Source organism: Mesoplodon mirus (assembly GCF_964341445.2).
Source record: "Mesoplodon mirus genome assembly, chromosome: 9".
NCBI classification, from domain to species: Eukaryota; Metazoa; Chordata; class Mammalia; order Artiodactyla; family Ziphiidae; genus Mesoplodon; species Mesoplodon mirus.
In genome coordinates, this window is record NC_138985.1 from 101,723,824 (window position 1) to 101,737,321 (window position 13,498).

General features: G+C 45.9%; 1 protein-coding gene across 2 annotated transcripts in view; it reads left to right on the top strand.

Moving 5' to 3' along the window:
• The window catches only part of TBXAS1 (thromboxane A synthase 1), a 153,361-nt gene that overhangs the window by 85,778 nt on the left and 54,085 nt on the right, over positions 1 to 13,498 (top strand). For both annotated transcript variants that reach the window (XM_082631982.1, XM_082631981.1), the window contains exons 6-8: positions 8,014 to 8,102; positions 9,853 to 10,001; positions 11,741 to 11,871. In XM_082631982.1, coding sequence (XP_082488108.1) covers positions 8,014 to 8,102; positions 9,853 to 10,001; positions 11,741 to 11,871 — 369 coding nt within the window. The remainder of the gene's footprint in view (positions 1 to 8,013; positions 8,103 to 9,852; positions 10,002 to 11,740; positions 11,872 to 13,498) is intronic.

Here is a 13,498-nt window from a genome sequence, read left to right on the forward strand (position 1 = left end):
GACTGTCTAAATTCTGGTTAAACATGTTCCTTTTCCATTTGCATTCAAAAGAAAACATACTCCTCATCATGAGCACCCCATCCTGGGTTATAATTTGGTTTTCCTTTGCCAGCATCATAATGTCACCCCGACTTGCCACTGGTTAAATCTAAAAGAGCATCTAAACGTGCCTCCCAGCTTGCCTGTTGCTTGGCAACGCCAGTGGCCACCACCTCATCAGGGTGAGTTCTCATTGGTTACAACTCCTGACAGGAGCCACTGCCTTATTAGAAATGACACTTGATTATTCACCTAGACGGCTAGAGCTGATACTTACCAGCAGGAGATTTTGCATTAAATAAGTCATGGATGTTTTTAATATCTGGGTGCCAGAAGGAGGTTATAAGTTTCGTTAACTGGTATTAATTTTACATTTATTAGTCACCAGTTTAGAGCACTCGAACATATTACTTTTCTATTTTCTAATCCAACAATATGTTTAAGTACCATCTCCCATCTCCATTAGCTGACCCTTATTTATTCAGAAAATTCCCCCTCTGATATGAATTCCTAAACAGCATTATAAACAGGTCTAAGAATGCCAAACAGAATGAAACATTAAATTCATAAAATTCAACCAATATTTATCAGCTCCTGTCTTTAAGGGATTTATAATGTAGAAGGTGCAGAAACTCCTACATTATTACCAGGACGGTGACAGGGCGCACATCTTCTCATGAGCATCAGAAACCATTTTAGGGGGAGGGCGGGGAGCAGCATTGGAACTGAGCCCTGAAGATCTTGCTGGGTTTTGACGGAGGGAGAAGGTGCGTTGCAGGTGGAATGAGCCGCAGGCACAAAGGCATCTAGACAGAAAGTACAGGGTGTGTTCAGGGACTAGAGGAGTACAAATTGGCTGGAACACGGCGTACGTGGAAGGGATTAGTGAGGAGAAACTGGAAGAAGAGGTGGAGGCATGGAGTCGGCTGTTCTATGCCAGGGGAAGGCTTGGTACAAACTTCACTGTAGAGTGAGAAGCTATTAAATCCTTGAAAGCGGGGGAGTAAGGAAGAGGGCTTCCACTTCAGCTGTTTAGCCTCCAAGATGCCAGACATCCCCTGGACCCTGGGGCGGAGCAGGGAAACCGCAAGTGGTCCCTCTGGAGTCTCTGCTCTGCCATGGTCCCCAGGCGGGTGGCTCCCAGGGGCCGTGTTTGATCTGAGTGGCAGCCTCTGCTCGGGCTCTTCTCTGAACCCCTCTTCGTGTATGGACAGGTGTGTCACCCAGCCTACACACCATCCATGTGCGGGGGGTGGAAGGGGGGGCGGGCATCTCAGTTTAGAATTCTGAGTTGACACAGGAGAGACCCTCTCCTTCCCTCTCCCTGCTCAGGAAACGTGTCTCCCCCAGCACTCAGGCTGACTCCATTCTCCAAACTTCCAGGAGCTCCAGAGGCTTAACTGTGTGTGTTTGTTTGCTTTTCAAGTTCATGGCATCAGAGCTGCACTGAGCGAAATTATAACCTAGAAGTGAATTAACTGAGGAGCAAAAGGAATGTGGATGCTGATTTTGGAGAAAAAAGCAACAAGCCAGGAGTCAGTGGATCTGGAGTCTCACTTTTATTAAATTATGTGAGCAGAAATATAATCAGATTCTGCCTTTTAGATCTTTATGTAATTCTGAAGTCAATGCGTCAAAGAGATGCCAAAAGGCCTTCTTAGGGATGGCATTGCTGGAGGCTTTACTGCCCCCAACTAGGAAGCTGCCTGCTCTTTCCATGGTCCCCAAGCAACTGTCTCAGCTGCTGCCTAGTGACCTCGGAATCCTAGAGTGTCCATGGAAAGGGACTCTGCAGCTCATTGCAAATAGCCCCTCAGTTGGGAGTGAGTGAGGACTCAAGTGCAGAGAGATTCAAACGACTTGTCCAAAGTAAGAGGTAGAACCAGCATGGGTCTCAGGTCTTTCATTCAGGGCCAGCTCCCAGCAAACTGCACTGCATTCATACTGCAATGGAAGGAGCACCTCACTCTATTAACGTTTCTTACATACCTTCTATGTCGAGGCCCTCAAGGAATATTCAGTCATCCTGTTCTAGAGAATCAACTGAATGTGTTGCACTGTGCTCATTTCTAACAGAGCAAATACCAAAAACTTCAATAATACAGGACAACATACAACAGTTGCCAGAAGAGGGTGACATTGAAAGTGTATTAGTTATCTCTTGCTGTGTAACAGATTACCCCAAAACTTAACTTAAAACAACAACCCCTTATTAGCTCATTGCTTCTGTGGGTCAGCAATCTGTGCATGTCTTAGCTGGGTGCCTCTCCATCAAGGTCAAGTAGTCAAGCTGTTGGCCTGGGCAGTGATCTCATCTGAAGTCTTAACTGGGAGGAGATCTGTTTCTAAGCTTACTCACATGGTTATTGGCAGGATTCAGTTCTTAGTGGGCTTTGGAGGGTAGGATAAGAAGCTTGTTCTATGTCCTAAGAGCAGGCAGCTTGTTCTATGTTCTAAGAAGCTTGTTCTATGTCCTAAGAGCAGGCAGCTTGTTCTACGTTCTAAGAAGCTTGTTCTATGTCCTAAGAGCAGGCAGCTTGTTCTATGTCCTAAGAAGCTTGTTCTATGTCCTAAGAGCAGGCAGCTTCCTAGTTGGGGGCAGTAAAGGCTCCAACAATGCGATCCTAAGTCAGTGGGAACCTCCAAAGAATTTTAACAAAACATTGCTCAGATGACACGTATTTTCAGAAGACCAATCTGGTAACTGAGTACAGGATGGATTAGAAAGTGAAAAGACAGGAGGCACTTTCAAAAATTGTTTTCTTAGTACACCTATGTGCCAGGCACTATACAAGGTAGTGAGACGATAAAGATGCTTAAGATATGGTCCTTGTTCTCAAGAACCTCATAGATGATCTCATAGGTGATATCTCATAGATGATAGCTGTGTTCCAGGTTACAGGCGGCAAAGCCTGACTTAGAGTGGTCCCTAGGGAGAAAAAGATGAAGAGACGGATGCAAGAAAGGAAGTGATGTTAACATGGTGAGGCAAGAACAGGTGGACCCCATAGCACGCTGTCTGCGTGGAAGAAGAGAAGAGAGAATGATGCCAGGCATCCAAACCAGTCTGGGAGCATGGGACTCTTCCAGAGGACAGCCGCCAGGCTCGGAATACTCACTGCCTTCTAATACTTTCACACGTTTTGTTTCTAATCTTTGACACAACCCTTCAACAGAGGTATTATTATTCCCATTTTGCAGATGAATAAATAGACTTATTGAGGTTAAGCTATTTGCCCATCACACAACTAGAAAGTGCCAAGGAGAGGAAACCTAATTATTGGCTTTGGGTGTTTTCTCTCCCCAGGCCAAGTGTATTTAACAACTTCAGAGTCTTGGCCTCGAGAAGACCTCTCTACCTCCTGGAATTAACTCTACTGTCCTCTGTCTACACCTTGATTCACAATTCCTCAGACTCAGTCAGTAAAGATTCCTTTTTTTTTTTTTAAACTAAGCAATTATACAGTAAACTCCAGGTGAGCAAGGACTTCCTTCCTTGGGGAATTTCCTTCCCAGGCTGAGGATGGTGCTTTTCGCTTGATGGTTACTGCTAGTTACCAAAAAGCTGACCATCCGTACACTCAGCATCATCTATAATAAAGATAACCAATGTGAGAGGTGAGAGACGCAAAATGGGAAACTCTTTCCCCAGGCTTGGCTGCTGGACTATAACCCTTCCCCCAAATCATTCTTTTTAATCATTAATTTAAAAATTAATAACATTAATATTTTTTCTGATTATGAATATAACATATGTGCATTATGAAAAAAATGTGGAAAAAACAAAAATAGAACTCACTCATTATCCTACAAAGAAGATGAAACAGAACAACCAAATGAGAGTCTTTTGTTAAGATCTGTGTAATGATAGCATTGTGCATTCATCTGTGCATGTGTGTTTGCACAAGCCACCTATGCCTGCTTGTCTGCAAATCTAGGGGAATAACTGTGGGGTTTGTGGATTGTATAAAGATGATTGCAAGCCCATCAAAGAGAGCTTTTGTTTGTATGCAACTCGTGTAAGAGTAAATATTCCATAACTGCTTGGGCATAATGCAAGGAAGAAAACCTGAAGTGATAGCTATTGTCCAACATACAGATCATGCTCCACTGCCTTACAATATTTTCTCTGCATTGCTTTTTAAAACATTTTTCATATTACATGCCCCATCTCATATCACATTAACCTAAATAAAAATGTCATTATCCATTCAGTTCAACAGACAGCAGGCAGAGTGTGGTAGAAATTATAATCACGCCAGCCGACAACAAAGCATCCTAATCACAAGCACACAGAAGAACTGATGGTGGGCAGCTGGTCCAGCCTGCATTTTGCACTGTCCAGGCATATGATTGGACTCAATATGGAGAGACCCCTCTTTATACACAGGGCATGCTTACAAAATATTGTAAGGCAGTGGAGCATGATCTGTATGTTGGACAATAGCTATCACTTCAGGTTTTCTTCCTTGCAAGAGTTGCGTGTAAATCAAATTTTATGTTGCATCCCAGTTTTGTTGCATGAAAGAAGCTTCAAGCTTGATATCTAAAGAGACTTCCTTTCAAACACTATTCTTCGTTTTACCATGTTACTATCCCTCTGAAATAAATCTAAAAGATATTTTGGTATATGAGATTGCATTCAAGTATAGTTCACTTGTACCGCTAATTTTACTAAAACAATGGAAGGAATGTAGTCAGTGAGCTAGGCCTAGAAATGTGACTTAGATAGTACTGACTTCTCCAGCATTAAGTTAGTCAGAGATTTACTGAGAGTAAAAGCCTAGAGGCTACTAGAAGTGACCCATTTGCTCACACTTTTATACTGATGGATTATTAAATTGATGGCTTGTGAGAATTTAGAAAAGAATGCAGCAGTCATAAGCGTCCACTCAGCATTACCAAGATAGTAATTCAGGATAGTCATTCTCATTTTTTCTTTTTTTCTTTTTTTTTTTTTTTTGAGTGGACTTCAGGATAGGTAGATGAGGTAAATTATACTTCTGTTTTGGCAAATTACTTGACAAGTCCTCCGCCCCTGACATTGATAAGATGCTGCCTGGCGGGATATTTATTTAGGTTCATGCACAGCTGACCAAAGAGCTGGAAACAGTGATACTGACCCATTCCGTGGCTGCCTAAAGTCTAGCGGAGGGCCACAGCTCTGTGTCCGATCCTGTGTACATAGCGACAGACAAACTAAAGGCTTAGAAGGCACACTGACCAAATTTCAAATGGAACAAAGAAGGAAGAGCCAAGGACACAGGAGATGAGATCTGAATGTGTGAGCACAGCCGTGGTCCACCCACACTGAGTACAGTCACCCCACTGCTCTACGGCCTTAGGGCTTGATGAGCAGAAAGTTCTTTTTCCCCAGATTTCCTCTCCAGATACTCCCTCTGAGAGTCCCAGCAACAAAATACAAGGGGAGGGCTTCCCTGGTGGCGCAGTGGTTGAGAGTCCGCCTGCCGATGCAGGGGACACAGGTTCGTGCCCCGGTCGGGGAAGATCCCACCTGCCTCGGAGCGGCTGGGGCCGTGAGCCATGGCCGCTGGGCCTGCGCGTCCAGAGCCTGTGCTCCGCAACGGGAGAGGCCACAGCAGTGAGAGACCCGCGTACCGCAAAAAAAAAAAAAAAAATACAAGGGGAGGGCCTCAGACACTCTGCCTTCCCTCCCCTGGGTGTGTAGATGTGTTCTGCTTTGCACGTCTGCTCCTTGACCTGCTGCCTAGCTGCCCATAGGTGCCACCCAGGCTACCGTCCCCGTCCCGGACCATGGAGCCCTGAACTCAGACTAGCTCACTCAGTCTCACTCAACAGGGGTGCCCTTCTGCTTCTCAGGACCAACTCCCACAGCCAGCAGTGGGGTCGCAGGGGACACAGTACTTTCCTTACATCCCAGAGCACAGGGGGCTGGCTTGGAGGGGGCCATAGGAGGGAGGGGTCCAACGAGACCGTGTGATCCTCCAGCCTCGGGCAGCAGCAGCCCAGGCTGGCCCCCCTGCTGGGCCTCTCCAACCACCTGACTGCCTCAGGGCAGGTACGAGTTGGCTCTGCTCAGAGCAGATGGTAGGACAACTTTCTACAGCAATACGTGTTAGGTCAGTGTAAAGCCTTTCCAACGAATGGACCCTCAACGGTCAAAAAATCAACTGCACATGATGATGACTCATGGGGAAAAACCCTGTGGTTTTCGTTGACCTGAACATCAATATTTGTCTGTGTTATGTGTCTTCTCAGAAAGTCAACATGTACCCCTGGCTTTGCGACTGACTTGCAGGGAAGGGATCCATTTACGATTTACGGGATTGCACCTGAAATGCTGTTTCCATTTTTATTATATACCAAGTGCTGTTCTAAGTGCTGGGGATACAAAAATGAACAAACAGACAAAAATCTCTCCTGATCTCAGGAACTGATATTTTGGTGTCAAAAAAGTAAACTCTAAACATAAGTCACATTTCAAAGTATGTTTTCCATAAGAAATGCTCAGAACAATGTATCACAGCATGTTGCTTTAGCTACAATGTTTGTCCATAATGTACACTGGTTAAAAGGATTCCGCAGCCATAAAAAGAAGCGAAATTGAGTTATTTGTAGTGAGGTGGATGGACCTAGAGTCTGTCATATAGACTGGAGTAAGTCAGAAAGAGAAAAACAAATACCGTATGCTAACACATATATATGGAATCAAAAACAAAATGGTCCTGATGAACCTAGGGGCAGGACAGGAATAAAGTTGCAGAGGTAGAGAATGGACTTGAGGACACGGGGAGGGGGAAGGGTAAGCTGGGACGAAGTGAGAGAGTGGCATGGACTTATATATACACTACCAAATGTAAAATAGATAGCTAGTGGGAAGCAGCTGCATAGCACAGGGAGATCAGCTCAGTGCTTTGTGACCACCTAGAGGGGTGGGATAGGGAGGGTGGGAGGAAGACCTACGAAGGAGGGGATATGAGGATATATGTATACATATAGCTGACTCACTTTGTTATACAGCAGAAACTAACACAACATTGTAAAGCAATTATACTTCAATAAAGATGTTTAAAATAAATAAATAAATAGATGTTAAAAAAAAAAAAAAGACTCCCCTTGTCGTTTCCGACTTGGCTTTTCAAACATACAGGAGAGAATAAAAGGTCACGTGGGTGCCCATCAGGCTCCACAAAGAATTCCACCCACTCAAGCCGGACTTTTGGGGTCAATGTGGTGGGTAGCCAAAATGAGACCTAAATCTGTTGAAGGTGGATCACAGCCACATGAATGTTCATAATACCATTCTTTCTTTCTGTGTGTATGTTAGGTGTTTTCCATAATAAAGATATTTTAGTATTAAAAAAAGAAATTCAGTAGTTGTCCTGCATGGACACTGAAGGCCTCTTAAAGTCAAGGGTTCCCTCTTTTTGAAGGTTTAAACAGCTTAAGCAGAAGTGAATAACCATCCATCCACGTGCTGTAAAAATGGCTTTTGTACTGAATAAGAAGTTGAAATGGATGACCTTAGGTTCCTTTCAATACTGAGATTCTATATTCTAGTGGAGGATCTAAAGTATAATTGGAACCAAGCAAACAGGGATTTGGGCTAATTCCAGAGTTGGTACATATGGATTGTGGTCTATTTACTCCCTAATGCTAACCAAATGTCACGAAACTGAGTACTGATTCTCATTTCTAAGCATTTAATGATCATTTTCATAATTATTTCACAGTATTTACTCTAAATCCTTCCTTCTTTCTGCTTTCAAAAAAAAAACAGATTGCTTAAGCTAAAATAGACGTTTACAGCAATCGTATTTTATAATATTTGTGAATTTTAGTTCTTCCTCTTGAATCTTAGGTGCATGAAAGGTACATTCGAAATGATGACCATTTTTCCAGGAAGCACCACACATAACCTCTTCATCTGCAGCTAATTTAGGTGTGCTCCCTGCATGGTGTCCTAATTACACCTTTGTTATCTGCTATCAGATGATGCCTCTAATCAGCCAAGCCTGCAACCTGCTCCTGGCCCACTTAAAGCACTATGCAGAATCCAGGGACGCTTTCGACATCCAGAGGTAAGGGCGCTGCATGGCTACATTACAGATGAGAAATCACATGTTTGAATTGCTGCTTCGTGTAACTGTACGTAATTGCCAGACAATTACCTTGGGACCAGCAAACTATGGAAATGCTTGAAGCTCCTAAAAGTATGGGTGGACTAAGAAGAAGAAATGAAACCCACGGAAAATGTGAAGCAAAAGCAAACGAAGCCCAGGGGGTTGTGGCTTGTGGAGGGAACCCTGAGTGGGCAGTGTTTTGTGGGTGGACTTGCCCTCCGACCTCTATAGACCCAGGAGTGGGCAAGATATGTCTGGGCAGAAAGGACAGGGTCCTGGGGGGCGGGAGTGGCGGGAGGAGTCCATGAATTTTTAATTCAAGAAAAACGGTGGCACCCCTCAGGCTAGAAGCCATGACTTAGTGGTGGACCCTCAGTTTAAACGACTGACAGTCTGGCTTTTTGCCTAATTGTCCTGTGCTAAATTATGGTTTATACCAGATGAAGAGTCGCACAGCAGATTAGCCAGAAGCCAACTCTCTCTTATTATCACTGTTAATAAAATAATAACATAATCATCACCAGCATTTACATTCTACCGTATTGTTTACAAAATTCTCTCCTCTACATTCTCTCTGGTCATGAGATGCATGAGTTGGGTAAAGATAAGAAGGGCCCAGCAGCCATAAAAGCAAAGTAAACAACTCTTAAAACCTTTACATCGTCAACAGTTAGGATCAGATGAAATCACATGCAGTAGTCGAATTATTGTTTTTGCTGTCACAGGGAAATGTGTCATCAATTATAGAAATGTTTTCAATAAAAACAGTCAAAATAGAAGGCGTCACCTGGAGGAAATGTCGTGTAGTCCTTAATGATAAGTGATTGGTTATAGAATTTATGAAGAAAAGGAACTAAGCATGTGCCTACCTCAAGCCACAAAAATAGCCCTTTTCATTATAAAAGGATATGAACACCCAGTTGTGAGCCTTGTTAGAAGCAACCTGACTACCCCTATGACATAGCAAAAAAGAATTATTCTAGCTTAAAATGGCCATTTGGGGGGCAGGTTTCCTAGAGCCTAAGAGGTTAATTTTTCTGAAGCTACTGCCAGACACTTTTCCTTGTGTTTGTTTCTAAAGTACAATGTGTGTTCCCTATAATAATATACATATGTTCATGAAGCTGGTACCAAAGTTTGTCTTGTATTTATTTGAGCCTAAAAGGGCCCTGGTTTTTTGTTTGTTGCTCTTATGAAAACTGTAAAATCATTAGGAGGAAGAGGGAGACAGCTAATAAAACTAGATAATCAGGTTGTTAAGTTCATCAATCACAATTTGCTGTACATCCATCGGTCGTTAGACCCTGGCCTTGGATGGGCTCGGCAAAGCCTCCGTAAAGCACATAGGCTTTGGGTCAAGTGTTTTCCCTCCTTCATGGGGAGGAAAATGTAAAGTGTACTTCTTGGTTTTGACTGAGTCTGGTTTGAAGCTACCGGAAGGCTGAAAGTTGAATCGCTGAGGCTCTCCTCCCCTCCCCCATCTTTGTCTAGATCGGCTGTTATGTGTTTATGTTTCCCCCTCAAATTCTGCGCTCACGCCCCCAGGATCTAACCCTGGGGGCTCCTCTCCCACCACCTCGCTTCGGATCTGCCAGAAGCTCCCCTTTCACACAGGAAGACCATGGAGTCGTGCCCCTCCAGGAGTGCGTATGATGGGGAGGCCAGTGGCTGAGCCCCTTCCAAACACAAACTGTTCTCTCTCCCGCAGGTGCTACTGCTGCTACACCACAGACGTGGTTGCCAGTGTCGCCTTTGGCACCCAGGTGAACTCCCAGAAGGCTCCCGAGCACCCCTTTGTGGAGCATTGCCGGCGCTTCTTCGCAACCTCCATCCCCAGACCGATCCTGGTTTTAATCTGTAAGTACAGCTCCTGCGGAGGGGGCGTAAATTGGGCAAGTTGGGCAGACCCCGTGACACCCCGGTAGCCCCAGGCAGCTTCGGGGCTCAGCCCCTGCCACCTGGAAAGGGTACTCAGGGTGTCTCTGAGAGTCACCCTGTGGAGTCTGCCCTGCAGAGCCCCTGTTTTCCTGGAGCCGCCCAGGCCCCTCTGTACCAGTCTGACACCACTTATTCCCAACACAGGTAGCCCTGGCCTGGCTCATCACTGCCTTAGTGAGCACGGCCACCGTGCACAGGGCTGAGCGCTTCGCCTGCATCGCCTCTGTTAGCGCTGGTTTTCACCCCATCAGGAAGGCATTCTCCTCCCCCACTTTACAGATGAGAAAACTGAGGCTTAGAAAGGCAGAGCCAAGTCTGGAACCCAAAGCTTTCATTTTCTAGGGCATGTTTCTCACCCCCAGCAAATTCCTCCTTAGAACACTCCTCTGCTTGAAGCCAACGCATAGTGAATTAGAAATCATATGTGATGGGTGACTAGCAGATTACCGAATGCTGTGGAGACCAGTCCATTTATTTTATTTCTGTTTTAGAAGTGAGTTTTTACCCTCTGGCCAATTCCGGTATCTTCTTGCTTTTATGGAGGCAATGAAGTGTTGTTATTATGGTTATTGATGATTGCCATAATTCCTAACCATTCTGCTGGGCCGGTAAATTCTATTCATTCCTTGGTTAGTTTCATTCCCATTTCTGAGTCAATTTCTGTGGAAGCCCCTGTCGCCTCCATCTGCTCTGCACTGACATTGTAGGAGTTGTCGCTCTGGAGATCAAAGCAGCCTCCTCCTTTGCCCCTCACCCTCTGCACTCCAAGGGAAATGCCCCTGCCATCAACCATGGAGCGCCCTGCAGGGCAGGTGGGTCCGCTGTTCCATGCCTGCTACCACTCCAAGCCCTCCCTCCCTGCTGTGTCCTTTTGGTTCAGGCTCCCGCTGTTGAAAAGGGGCGGAGCATCCTGAGACCTGCGTGGATCCGTTAGGGTCCCCTCCCCCGTCTCCCACACATGCCTGTGCACAGTAGGCCCACCGTGAATGTTCAGGAGCTGAACTGAGCTGAGCTCCCCAGAGACGGGCTTGGCCCATGGCCCAGGCTACCGTCCAGGAGGGGCCAAGAGTCCCTGACCCAGGGAGCCTCATCCTGGAGGCTTGTCATGCCCAGGGCATGGTGGCAAGGGCACAGGCTGCACATGGCACGGTAAGGGACGTGCCCACAGGGGACGAGGCCAGCATCCTTGTCAGCAGCTGCAGTGGCAGCTCTTAGAAACAATTCAGGTGGCAGCTCTGGGGAAAATGATCCAAAGGGAAAAAAAAATGCAAATGACCAGAAAGTTAAGTAAGTAGATCAGCTTCTACCACTTGCTAAGACTTGAAACATGGCCTACAATCTGTTCCTTCCTGATGAAGTACGGAGACCTTGGACCCTCATCTCTAGGACCTGGGAAATTAACTTACAAGCATGAGACTTGAGGGGTAGATGGAAGTGGGATTCAACGGTACAGACGTTTATCCATGGGCAAGGAAGGGTGAGAAGTCCCGAGGTAGAATAAGATAGAACCCTGCTCTGAGCAGCGGCAGTTCAGAGGGGAAGACAGGCCTTCAAAAGACTAATTCAAGGCCAGGGCTTGCTTCCTGGCAACAGGCATCTAATAGCCCTGGTTTATTCTCACCCCCTTTTCAATGCCACTTTTGTTTTTCTCTTTCAAGTATCATTTCCATCCATAATGGTCCCACTGGCCCGGATTTTGCCCAATAAGAACCGAGATGAACTGAATGGCTTTTTTAACAAACTCATTAGGAATGTGATTGCCTTGCGGGACCAGCAAGCAGCAGAAGAGGTAACGTATTTTAATAGGACACAGCATCGAAATGGAATAGGAGCTAAGTTGGCATCGCTGTCTCTTTTCTCTCGCTCCAGTCCCAACCCCACGCACCCACGCCACGCTGTCCTTCAGTGGCCTAACCACTTAGAGCTTGCCGGGGCAGCCCAGGCGGGGCGGTGAGGAGGGGTAAATAAGGAGAGAAAGGTGAAAGCAAGCAGGAAGGGAGGTGGGGAGAAGCCCAGAGCCATTTGTCCACACTCTGACCCAGGCGAGTAGAATTAAAGCTGTCCTCCCCGCAAGCTCACGGGCCTCCCTATTTCAAGCGTCACTCCCAGCACAGGTTACGGGCAGCCTCAGAGAATTTTCTAGGTACATTTGCCCACGTGTTTTTCATCAGTGTATTCTTTATATTGAAAAACAGCAAGATGGAGCTTTACAGCACAAACATCATCATTAGAGGGGCGTTCAGGCAGCTGTCACCAACCCCACATTCCCTCTCTGCATGGAGGGCATTGCTGCAAAAGGCGTGGTTGAGGGCCTTTGCGTGCTTCACTGAGACCTAGAAATTTCTTTCCTCCTTGAAGACTGGCCCTATGCTTGGCTCACAGTAGGAATCGAGTAAATATTTGTTGACTGAACTTGGCTGAGAATAGAAATAGGAATTTTCAGTGTTAAGGAAAATAATTTCAATATTGCATATGCTCATGCATGTATAATGCTATTCTTTATGGGCCTTACTGCAGTCAAGGAAATCACTTAAAAGGAAAAAACAAGACTGAAATGTCTCTTCCTGAACTGACTTGTGTCAGATGTAGCTTTAGCGTGTTTTCTCAAAGACTGGGCAGCTCAGGGGGGATCACCAAGCGGGGGACGGAGGTCCAGTGTTGCAACATTGGCCGAGCATGAGATCAGGGGTCAGTTAGTGGCCGGGTGCATGGAGCAGCCTCAGGCACAGCCTCGGCCTGCCCGGCTTCACTTTCTGGATACTGTGCAGCAAAGGTGTCCTAGACCAGAAGGTGACGGAAGCTCACAGGTGCAGACAAGCTCACAGCCCTTTGGCCCAAACCACTGAGAACTCAACCTGCCGCCCTTAGAGGTGTGAGAAGAATCAGCTCCCTGGTGTCCCTGGCCCAGCTCTGCTGTCTAAAAGGACAGACCGTTCTCATCCAGGTTCATGCCTCTCCAGGGTGAGGATGGAGCCTGGGGAAGGAGTGGCGAGGGAAGTCCCATTTTCAAACCTTAGTATTGCGGTGAAGGTCCTCCATCACACATGTGGGGTTTGTCACACACCCCGCCCCCAGCCTGAAACCCACTGGTTGTAGAATCAGGCTGAAAATTCTAACACTGTTGCACCAAATAGCTTACTAAGAGGTGAGGGGTTATTAAAGATCCAATTACTGGGATTGCCTCAAGCTTTTCCTTTTATAAACTCGAGAGCTATTTGTTTCAAACGATGAGTTGATCTGAGAAAAACCTCCCAACCACAAATCCAAGACTGCCCGTGTCAAGACAGAGCTATATGGTTACTAAGAAAACTCGCTTTAAACCCATCTAAACTCTGTAGACATTCCATCAAGCAGATGTGTGTTTGCGCAGTGGAAAATGCGGCACAGATGTTAAAAGGTAAATATTTTTCTAAGCT